The sequence below is a fragment of the Brassica napus genome, chromosome A5, assembly GCF_020379485.1.
Source record: "Brassica napus cultivar Da-Ae chromosome A5, Da-Ae, whole genome shotgun sequence".
In the NCBI taxonomy this organism is placed as follows: domain Eukaryota; kingdom Viridiplantae; phylum Streptophyta; class Magnoliopsida; order Brassicales; family Brassicaceae; genus Brassica; species Brassica napus.
In genome coordinates this window covers 1,407,753-1,420,211 of record NC_063438.1, presented here as the reverse complement: position 1 = coordinate 1,420,211, position 12,459 = coordinate 1,407,753, and the positions used below count along the sequence as shown (strand labels likewise).

The following is a 12,459-nucleotide window of genomic DNA, read 5'->3' as shown; positions in this document are numbered from 1 at the left end:
GTTTACATCTTTTTTATGCAATTTTTCTTAAGAAGTTAAATTAGTATAACACTAAAATAACACGACATTTACATTTAAATAATCAAGCTTCTAGTTATTCTATTATATATAACTTATGTAGTTAAGAAAGCAGTAAGTAGCATTTTGGGTTAATTTATACAATTGCGTTAGTTGTCTCCCAAAGGCCTGCAATATGATCATTTATGCGCCTATTGTTTTTGTATCGTCTATAAATTAGGGATTAGTCTGCGTTTCGTGCCAAGAATTTATTTTGGTTAAGTTTTTAATTTATATTTGTTTTTAGTTTTTTTTTTTTTTAGTTGTTTTTAGTTTTAAGTGTTTAGTTTTATATTATATGGTAATTATTATTTCTCAAAAAGTGTATGTTTTACTTTATTAATATAGATAAATATATGTAGGTTTATATAATTAAGACATGTACATTGGTACAAATATGTAAGGTATGATGCTTCATTTCTTCTCTCTTCGTTATTTATTATTTTTTTAAAAAAAAAATTTGGTTGCTCTTTCTAATGTTGTCTTCTGTCTTCGTTATTTGCATCTGATTCTCTACATTTGCCAAAGATTTTCCTTTTGGATGATTTGAGAGAAAATATAAGGTGGGATCCATGAAACAAAAAATTTAGTGATCGAATGTGAACCAATTATGAATATAAGAAGATTTAAGTTAACTCTCAGTTACAACTTTATTTAACTAGCCATTTCTCAAAAAAAAGTGTATGTTTTACTTTATTAATATAGATAAATATATGTAGGTTTATATAATTAAGACATGTACATTGGTACAAATATGTAAGGTATGATGCTTCATTTCTTCTGTCTTCGTTATTTATTATTTTTTTAAAAAAAATTGGTTGCTCTTTCTAATGTTGTCTTCTGTCTTCGTTATTTGCATCTGATTCTCTATATTTGCCAAAGATTTTCCTTTTGGATGATTTGAGAGAAAATATAAGGTGGGATCCATGAAACAAAAAAATTAGTGATCGAATGTGAACCAATTATGAATATAAGAAGATTTAACTCTCAGTTACAACTTTATTTAACTAGCCATTTCTCAAAAAAAAAAAACTTTATTTAACATATTTAACTCATGGACCAAAAACTTTATTTTTGTGACGCATGGACCAAATTATCAAATTAACACAAAAGAATCTCCACTTGACTCTAACTACTAATATAGTTTAAATAATTAAATGTTTTCTTCTTTTCATCAAGTTTCAATTCTTCTCTAGTTACATTTGCTTTCTCTTGTCAAGTCCCTTTCCCATTATAAGAAAGGTACGCCTAATCTCTGAATGTGTTTTTTAATAAAGAATTTCTCCGTGTTTATTGTTATTGTTGTTGATCCCATCGTTTTTTATAATGTTTTACGGTTGGCTAATAATATAACAGCGATTTTTATCATATCACTACTATTTTCTGATTAATTTATTCATCGATAAAGAGTAAGTACTTTATAAAAATTTATATGACAAAAAAGAGAGGGTAGAAATGATGGATTAAATTTTGATCAAAAAAAAGAAGAAATGCTGGATGAATTTGTTTTTATCCTTCTTCTGGATGACATTGAGAGAGGGGCCTCTTCTTGTGCCCCATAATAACATATGTATTACTTTGTCGTTTGCACATCATGAACTAGTGCAAAATGCATATACTATCTGTTATATGTGTTTGGATGTTCTAAATCGATCAATGTCAGTTTATTATATAGCAACTCAAGATTTTGGAAAGAAAGAGGCAGAATTACTTATGGAATCAATACATATACATACTGAATCGAATCCAAATAAAACTTAAAAATATTTGAATGGGGTCAATTTCCTGCCCTCAAAAACTGAAACCGATTGAACTTTGAAAGTCAATGTTATTTGTAGATTCCAAGTAGAAAATGTATCTAAATTTGAATAGAAACTTACCGAATATTTAAATGTGGAAAAAAATATTATACAAATCTTTATCATATTGGACAATATAATGGACAAATATCTTTGCGGTTTTTTAAACATCTGGCTTTTTCCTCTCTAATGGCTAGTTTCATGAGAATTTTGCGAAAATGTTATAAGATCATCTCTAATATATACCTCTATAATTTTTTTTAAAATAAAAATCTTTATTATAGAGGTGAAAATACTCTAATATATGTCTCTATAATAAAGTTCCTCTATTTTAGAGAAAAAATATAGAGGAAAGTTATTTTTTGCCTCTATATTTAGAGGTGGAAATAACGTATCTCTATATTTTTCCTTATAAATAGAGAAATTTTATTATAAAAATATAAATTGGAGTATTTTCACCTTTATAATAGAATTTTTTTATTTATAGAGATAAAAATAATGGTAAGTTTAAAAGGCACTCAACTATGTGTACACAGTTTGTCCGGTTCGCATGACTACCAGACAAGTTGATTACAAGGGATTTGATTCGAAATGTCTCGGAGATTAATAGGTAAACTATTTTTATTCCACAAAGACTGCATTCATTCCAAAATGCATTAGGAAAAACAAATTTACATATAGGTTTCGAATGTTACGAACCGCTCCGCTCCGCACCGCAATTAACAGTAACAAAAATCTCTACATATACCATATATCTATACGTTTTTATAACTGTTAAAACCGCATCACAATTAAACCGCTCGTGAGCCTATAATCAATTCTTCGTATATGTGGAGGAGGGTGGGTGTATATCATATATAGACCGGTCGATGTGATAGCTGTGAAGACTGAAAGACAAGTTGAGAATAGAAATTACTTGTTATCAAATCCCAATGATTTAGGGCAAATACAATGCGAGTCATTCATTGCACAACAGAAGCATATTGGACTTTCTTACAAAATCCAAAAATCCCTGTTATATATCATGCGGCCAATATAAATATTTTGGTCAAATGTTTCAAAGTGACGTTTGTCAACTTTAAAAGTCCCCTCGAGAAATCTAATATCTTATCACCAAAATATGAAGTCAGATTTTTGCCATCCTTTTATTGGATTAAATTAGCAAAGAGTTGCGAGTCAACATATACATACGCATAGCTCATCTTATTCTGAATCCCTAAAATTGTCTTAAATTATAAACCCCATATTGTTTATTTATTTTATCTAAAATACTGCTATATAACTAGACTACATAATGTCTTTAAGAATCCAAGATATGTCATGTTACTTCCATATTTGTTTTGGACCCATATTATCAGTAATTATTTTACACTTTATTTAGATATTTAACTTTTTGTTTATATAGTAATTAGTTCCATATAATGGCATATAATGGTGTTTGCAGCTGCCATTAGGTCGTGATCTTTGGAGTAGAGTCGAATGGATGGTAAAGATGGATGGCATATTTGGTGACTTTCCCCAACACACACATTAAGAGAGACAATATCATTACAATGATATACATTTTCCACCACAACCACTTAAAAGAGAATTTAAGTTGTGTATTGACCCAAAGATCCTTCCACAAGAACCTAAATTTTTATGCTCATCCACTTCTCGTTTTCGATGGATTTTCTATCAACATTCGAATCACCAGCTCACAACTTTAGTTGGGTTCCACTTAAATCTCTCTCTCTCTCTCTCTCTCTCTCTCTCTCTCTCTCTCTCTCTCTCTCTCTCTCTCTCTCTCTCTCTCTCTCTCTCTCTCTCTCTCTCTCTCTCTCTCTCTCTCTCTCACACACTCTCTCTCTTTCTCTATTGTTGTATATATAATACCGGAATATATGAAACATTTATAGCCATTTATACATACCTATATCATTTAGAAAATAACCCTACAACTTTTGGCTGGCTACAAGTCAAAAAGTTAGATTGACCTCAGCCAATGGGCTTGCATTCTAAGCATAGAGAAGGATTTTTGGTGGACACCTATTACATGAGTTATTTGATTACAACTTTTAACCCATAATGCATAAATATATTTAAGAACCGATTCTTAATTTTTTTAGTTAAAAGTAAGAAACGGTTTTTGATATTCCAATAAGAACTCCACTCTAAAAATCTTCTATTAATCATGTTCTAACATTACAAAGAGATGAAGAGCTGTAAAAAATATCAAAACCATTAGAGAAGATAACAAATGGCATGTTGTCGTAGCCATTCGTTAGTTGTTCACTGTTTAATAACAGTGGTAATTGCTAAATTATACGGGATTAACTAGTCATGTGAATAGTTTAAATTGTTCCTTTTGTTCTTAATATTTATATAATTAAATTAGTACGATTAACTAACTATTCCTGATCCACATATATTTCTATGTGCTCTTGTCTCCTCTTAAATCAAACTCCTTCTGTTTCAGATTAATTGTTGTTTTAAAGTTTAAAATTTTTTTATTTTAAGTATTGTTTTATGTTTTCATGCATTTAATTGATACTTTTCCAATTTTATTTTTTATTTTTAGAATAATGTATAATTATAAGTAAAAGATGAAATTTAATTATTTTTTTAATCTGTGTAAAAAATTTTGAACGATAAATTAAATGAAACATAAGAAGTTACTTTCAAATTTGTGGGAAAAAAACGAATAATATAAATGTTTTAGTGTTTCCAATAAAATAACTAAAGAAGAAGAAAAAAAGACCAAGTGAGACATCTTAATTATTAAGTGGTTTAGAAATATAATGATCTCTGTTTCTCCACGTATCAATCTTAATTATTTAATATTTAAGTGTTTAAGTGGCATTTTTAAAAAAAATCCACAATCTTGTGTATCTAATAAAAAAATAGAGCTGTCGGGAAATGAAAAACAAAAAGTAAGCAATCGACAGAAAATCTTTTTTTTTTTATGTTGTAAATGACAGAAAATAATTTCTTGCGATAAGAAAAGAGAGAGAAGAAGAAAAGAAGTGGGGGATAAAATGCAAGTTGTCGCTACCATTCCATTGTTTTTTTTTGTTTGAAGGAAAGTACCATACTACCATTCCATTGTTGATAAAAAGATGTTCGAATTAATTTCTTTTTTTTTGAGAAAGGGTTTACGAATTAATTATTTCTCTTGTCAAGGTTGTTTGTATTAGTTATTATTGTAGAGAATAATAAACATACACACTGATCATAAACCTTTTTTTTTATAACCGTAATAAATCCCAAAAAATTTTTAGGTTCAAAGATTAATCACTATCAGGTCCACATGATCCATATTTTTTTATCATTTAAAAAATTTCGAGTGACCAAGAAAAATCATACCCATAACGATACTCACATCCGTGAACCATTTACCACTAGTCAAAAACCACTTGATTGATCATAAACTTTTTGTTACATGTTTTGCGTAAGCATCCGCATGCATCAACATATTGTAGATAATTTGAAACAATCTTTAATTGTGAATATTTTTAGCTGTGTACACAGAAATAACCGTCATGATTATCAAGTATATACATAATATGCGAACAGATTTATGCTTTAGTGATTTGTAACAGTGTTTTTCTAAATATAAATTTAATAATAATAAAAAAACAGTTTTGCTCGGCAAAACTATACCAGAGCAACTCTATTAGTATTATCTAATGGAGTATTTCATAATAAAAATAATCAAATGAAACATGTTACTTTCAGTGTTTTAAATATTTCTAAAGGTGTTTAAATTACATAGAAAATTAAATAATCTTTTTTTTTATCATCAACTTTACAGACTCATATTGACTCTGTAAAGAGTTCTTACGTGCCTATAAAATTAAATTATTTACAGATTATTTAATTATTTAACTTTACAGAAAATTAAATAATCTTAAAATAATAATTTTTGCTTTTATTTTTGATATTCATAAGAGTTCTTACGTGCCTATAAAGTTGCTCTTGCCTCTAATTTGGAAATGTGCGTATGTGAATGGTATATATATAATTATATAACTGAAAAGCAAAAACTAATTATTCATTCTCACCTAAAGTAAACTTGAGATAGGGTTGATGTCTCAATCTTTATACTATATATTTTGTAAGATAAAGTGAAAATAAAGAATGTTACATAACGAGATGCTTTTTTTGTTCAAACAAATTGAGCTATTTGGTTTAATTTTGTTGGAAATACAAAATTTAAAGACATTTGTGTAAAGCCTTTTTAAACCAAAACTAAGATGCAATAGTGATGCTAGGTTTTGAGAAAATAAGCATTAGGGCTGATTCAAAAACACAGGTACATTAGGTTTCGAGATAACTAGTTTCCAAACTATCTTACATTTGCACAGAATATACTAGCTATGAGTTGATAAAAAATCACACTTTAAATCTGTAATCATTCTGTTTAAATATTAAAGTAAGTACATACTATATTACTATATAACAACATCTTATTTCCTTTATAAAACACTACTGATAGCTAGTAGTAGAACACTTATTGTATACTATGATTCACCTAATACTAGTTACAAGGAAAATGTTGAATAAAAGAATTGATGTTTGAATGATGATGAGTCTATTAAATAATGAAATTTGATGATGTAAATAAAATTGGGATCACTAACACCACATGCCTTTTTAATTTTTTAACATTTTTACATCATCTTAATTATTTAAGATCAACTATTTTAATATAGATTAAATTATTTATTTTTATTCTTTATAAATGGAAACTATCTTTATTTTATTTGGAAAAATAATAACTATTAATTAGTGAAATATAAAATTAAAATTTATTAAATAAAATAGCTGTAAAAAGAAGATAATGCAAATGTTAAAAGGTAAGAAATAATTGTTGAACCTTAAAACTATTTTCATGTATAGAAAAAATACATTTTTATGCAAGGGGATGGACTGATGAAAAAAAGAGAGGAAAATGTAAATGAAAAGAAGAGAGCGAATGAAAAGACAAGTCAAACGTCAGATCGAACCACTTCCTTATCATACGACTGTCAGTGCTCTTCTGTGTTGTCATTCTTTTTTCTCTTATTTTCCTCACTATCTTTTACCCCTAAATTAAGCAAAGAGAGAAATAGCAATATTTTGTGTTCGAAAAAAAAAGAAGAGATATAGCAATATTCAAAACAAAAATAATTGGGAAGAAATAAATAAACTCTCACTCGTGCGCATGAGGTGGATATACCATCGAGAAATAGTTCGTACAAGATAGAATAATTGTAGAAAAATTCATCCAATCATCTCGTCAAAACCTCACAAATCAATTTTTTTTGGTCAATCATAAATTAGATTAACATCAATAGAGTTCTGTATCGGTTTGGTTACTTGAGTTCGGTAATAATAATAGAAGTAAAACCAACAGAAGGACCGTATCGATCCGGCCGACACGCTTCTCCATGGCCTTCCCACTCTTTCCCATCCGTTTTTAACTTCTTTTACTGGAAAATATTAGTATTTTTTGTCAAACAAGAATGGATTTTATTTTGATTGGTCTCACTTGTGAAATACAGCTTTCTCAGCTGGTGAATATGTGGGTTCGGACCACGACTGCGCCATTATCAGAGCCACGTTTTGACTTATGTGGTTGGATGTTTCATATTAATTCGGTTCTCTACCTGCAGATTGATCTGATTCTTGGTATTTTACACGAATAATAAACAGCCCGTGTTTTACTTTTATGATTACTGGTATTTTCATTAGAGTAGGGTGCGTACTTATACAAATATAGTTACAAATTTGAATCAAACAAATAAAAATTTGCTACGTTGCTATGAGGACATGAAAACGAGTGATTGTATATGCCTTTTAGACTTCGAATGGTAACCAGCTTCCCGTCTCGCCCGCAGTTAATAGTAACAAAAATCTCTGTATATACCCTATATCTATACATTTTTATAACTGTTAGAGCCACACCGCAATTAAACCGCTTGTCCCGCACCGCTCAACCCGCAGTTACCATTCGGAGCCTAAGTATCACACGCGAGAATGTAAATTCATCAAAATTTTGACTGTTACAAAAGTAATCGTATTACAACTATTTCAATCATGGTTTACCACTCTGTTGACGATAATAATTGTAAAAAAAGTCGGCTTTTTCCATAGAATGAGATTAGTCTCATTTTGGTTTGAAATTCTCTCATTATAATTGAATGCTTGGCCAGAAAAATAAAACGAATTTAAATAAGAACAGGAGAAAAGTCGAGAAGGGGGTGGGAGGATTGGTCCAACGGTCAAACAGAAAACCATCAAATCATATTTTACTACAGTGAGGAAATTTATTTTACTCCTTCTGTCTTTTAACTAAATAAGGCCTATGTTCTTATCCTCCCAGTTTTACCAATTTATCCCATCTCCATGCACACATCCTTACACTTGCATTACATATTACACCCGTGTTGTTGTTCAGGCTTTCACATGTTCTGTATCAAGCCAAAAAGACAATTGCCGAGGGTTTTGGTTTTATTATATTATCCTACTCAATAATACGTCTTGTTTTGGAAATTTAATGTTTGATAAAGGTTAGTAGGATTTTGATTAGTGAGATGCTAATGATGTTCATTATATATATTTATTTCTATTAGTAGAATTTGCCACCCTTTCTTCTTTACTTCTTAATAATTATTTTTCCTCTTTTGGTAACCAAATCACTAAATCTCCCCATTGACTAATGCTTTAACCCTCTTTTTAGTAACACTTAACACTTTTTAACCATCTTAGTTTAAATATGTAAGCCGCCCGGTTCATCCATTCAAAATCTCTCTCTCTCTCTCTCTCTCTCTCTCTCTCTCTCTCTCTCTCTCTCTCTCTCTCTCTCTCTCTCTCTCTCTCTCTCTCTCTCGTCACGACCAAAAATATCTAAGACCACCAAGCATAAGAATCCTTCTTTCTCTCTCTCATAGAAAAGCAAGAAACTTCAAAAATAAAAGCTTCAGCTTTTATCCCTGGTAATTTTTTTTCTCCTTTTTCAAATACAAAAGATAAGCCATATCTTCCTCCTCTCACCAACCAACAAAATCAATCAAAGCAGGCAACTATTTTTTTTGGTTTTTATTTTTTGCCAAAGACTTCTTGCCAAACCCTAACTTTTTTTCCAAAGAAACTTAAAGAATCAAGAAATGAGCAGCCTCGAGGAATCCCTAAGATCTCTGTCCTTAGATTACCTAAACCTACTTATCAACGGTCAAGCTTTCTCCGACGTAACCTTCAGCGTCGAAGGTCGTCTAGTCCACGCTCACCGTTGCATCCTCGCCGCTAGGAGTCTTTTCTTCCGAAAATTCTTCTGTGGGACCGACTCACCACAACCCGGCACAGGCATAGACCCGACCCGACACGGATCAGTACCCGCTAGCCCAACAAGAGGCTCCCAGGCCCCAGCTGGAGTCATACCAGTGAACTCAGTCGGGTACGAGGTGTTTCTGTTGCTGCTTCAGTTTCTTTATAGCGGACAAGTCTCGATCGTGCCGCAGAAACACGAACCGAGACCTAACTGTGGAGAGAGAGGATGTTGGCACACTCACTGCTCAGCCGCCGTCGATCTTGCTCTTGATACTCTCGCCGCCTCTCGTTACTTCGGCGTCGAGCAGCTTGCATTGCTCACACAGGTTTCTCTCTCTCTCTCTCTCTCTCTCTCTCTCTCTCTCTCTCTCTCTCTCTCTTCACTCATCATGCACATCCTAAGGCAAGAACATAATTGTTGTTGTTCTGCTCCTTTTAGTTTTTTTTTTCATGAGTTTGGCTTAAATTTGTTTTAATTTCAAAACCCTTTTTGATTATATGTATCAATATATGTTATAATCTTTGTTGTTGTGTTCATTTCATGTATAAATGAGGTTATTTTCTTTCAAAGAAACCATCTTCCTAACTTTTCCGAAATTATAAAACATTGGTTTTAGTTGCACGGATGCGCATTTTATTTTCCCAAAAGGAGAAACTTTGAATAGCTATATTATTTAGTTGGATCTATTCACTTTTGTAGTCTTAATTTCTTAGACAAACTCTTTGTTCCCCCAATTTTCCTCATTTGTGTGTTTTGATAATAATCCATGCATACATAACGAATGAAACCTACTCCACCATCAAAACATCCATCTGAGATAACAAAAAAATTAAAAAAGAAACATATATAACCTAAAAAGGAAATTATACCCACTTGCTGAAAATATGTCGGTTCTTTCTATTTAACATTAACCAATAAACTATTGGTGTTTATTGGCAGAAACAACTAGTAAGCATGGTGGAGAAAGCCTCAATAGAAGATGTGATGAAAGTCTTAATAGCATCAAGGAAGCAAGACATGCATCATTTATGGACCACTTGCTCTCACTTAGTAGCCAAGTCTGGTCTCCCTCCGGAGATTCTAGCCAAACATCTAACCATAGATGTTGTTGCCAAGATTGAAGAGCTTCGTCTCAAATCTTCAATAGCTCGACGTTCTCTAATGCCACATCATCACCACCATGATCTAACCGTTGCTCAAGACCTCGAAGATCAAAAAATTAGAAGGATGAGACGAGCTTTAGACTCATCAGACGTGGAGTTAGTGAAGCTAATGGTTATGGGAGAAGGACTCAATCTTGATGAGTCGCTGGCATTGCATTACGCTGTTGAAAGCTGTAGTAGAGAAGTAGTGAAGGCTTTGCTTGAACTTGGTGCAGCCGATGTGAATTACCCGGCAGGTCCCGCGGGGAAAACACCGTTGCACATCGCGGCTGAAATGGTCTCTCCGGACATGGTGGCTGTTCTGTTAGACCACCATGCAGATCCAAATGTAAGGACGGTCGGTGGAATCACTCCTCTTGATATCCTTAGGACGTTGACTTCGGATTTCTTGTTCAAAGGGGCAGTTCCTGGATTGACTCACATTGAACCTAACAAGCTTAGGCTTTGCCTTGAGCTTGTTCAATCCGCTGCAATGGTGATATCTCGAGAAGAAGGTAACAATAGCAACAATAATGATCACAACAATGCCATTTACCCTCAGATGAACGATGAGCGCAATAGTGGAAGTAGTGGAGGAAGTAATAACAATTTGGATTCAAGATTTGTGTATCTCAATCTTGGAGCGGGTCAGATGGGTCCGGGTAGGGATCATGGAGACGACCATAACAGTCAGAGGGAAGGTATGAGTCGGCATCATCATGACCCATCTACTATGTATCATCACCATCATCAACATCACTTCTAGTTCTCTTTTAATCTCTCTATCTCGACCAATAAGACTGGAAATATATTTATTAATTTAGTTTTATGTCTTCTATATATATTTTTTATATGGAAATTGAGGACATACGAAGAAGAGTTGCATGAAGGAATTTGAGTTCATGCATTATATAATTAAAAGACTTAGGTTTGTTTAATCTAGTTCTCTAGAGTTGTATTGATTAGTCATTTGATTAATTTTGTCATCAGTTAATTCCTTATCTTTCTACCCTAATATCTTGCTATTTCCAAGTCTTTTTGTGTACCAATTAAGAAATTTTATTGGAGACACTTCAAATTTATTTAACAATTAACATAGTTATTAGTACCAAAGATGTTCAGTCTGGTTAAAAAAATTGTCAGAAAGGTAATCCTATCGCGACAATAATTTCACACTATTTTGTTTTATCCTTGATTCGAGAACTGTCTTTTAATTGAAGTTCTTGTATGTATTTTCATCAGCAATGTCTTATCGAGTATAACCATATTATATATACACAACATCATTCTTTTTTTCATCCATTTGAAAAGTTCAGATAGTTTCTATATATATATGTTGTGTGGCTGCTATCCATCGACGTATGGAATTCGCAATTTCCACATGGACTATCGCTTGTATATCATCACTTATTTATTATTTCGGACGTATTATTCATAACACAAACAAATAAAATCATGTGAATTGATTGGGAGACTTAGAATGGAAGCAATCAGTTTTTCATCTCTAATAACAAATTTGAGACATCATATCCTTTGTTGTGTAAAGATTAGCACAATGGGATTGGGACATTACATGACAAAACACCTTTGATCATATTAAAACATCCAGACGCATGGGCATATATATAGATATACATGTGAAGGAAAAAGGAGAGAAACAAATGAAAAGTAGAAAAGCCAATATTTACGGAAGTGTCATTGTCATTACTACAATGTAGAGCCCAATCAATCCGATCTAGTGTCTTCGGTCAGTATTCTTCGATACTTTGCTTTCATTGCAAATAAAATGTTTTCTTGGCTGCATTATCCCCCTCCCCTAACTTATTCCATAAAATAAATTAGCTTTTGCAGGACTATATTTAGCCAGAAAATAGATAATGAGATGTACGAATTGAAAAAAAAATACAATAAAAAAAAACAGTAATTGAAAAATAATAACCAATTCCATAATGTCAAAATTACTTAGAAATAGAACCATTTGAAATATTCTTTCAAGAGTGATTTGTGACTTTTGTGCGAGGTTGTCTTATTTTGAACAGCGTGCAGTGAATTATTTTTACTATCAAAAATATAATAACACCATAAGCACATGATACTTTACAATTTACCTTCATATTATTATTTATTTATTTACAGCAGAAAGATCAACTAGGGCAAAAAAAAACTATAG

At 31.7% G+C, this 12,459-nt stretch overlaps 1 protein-coding gene across 1 annotated transcript; it reads left to right on the top strand.

Annotated features, from left to right (window-relative positions):
* Window positions 1-8,695: 8,695 nt before the first annotated feature.
* Window positions 8,696-11,286, top strand: LOC106454512 (regulatory protein NPR5). Its single transcript, XM_013896631.3, has 2 exons — window positions 8,696-9,472; window positions 10,087-11,286. Exons 1-2 carry the CDS (start codon window positions 8,987-8,989, stop codon window positions 11,053-11,055), a joined length of 1,455 nt encoding a protein of 484 aa, XP_013752085.2. The 5' UTR covers window positions 8,696-8,986; the 3' UTR covers window positions 11,056-11,286.
* Window positions 11,287-12,459: the final 1,173 nt, after the last annotated feature.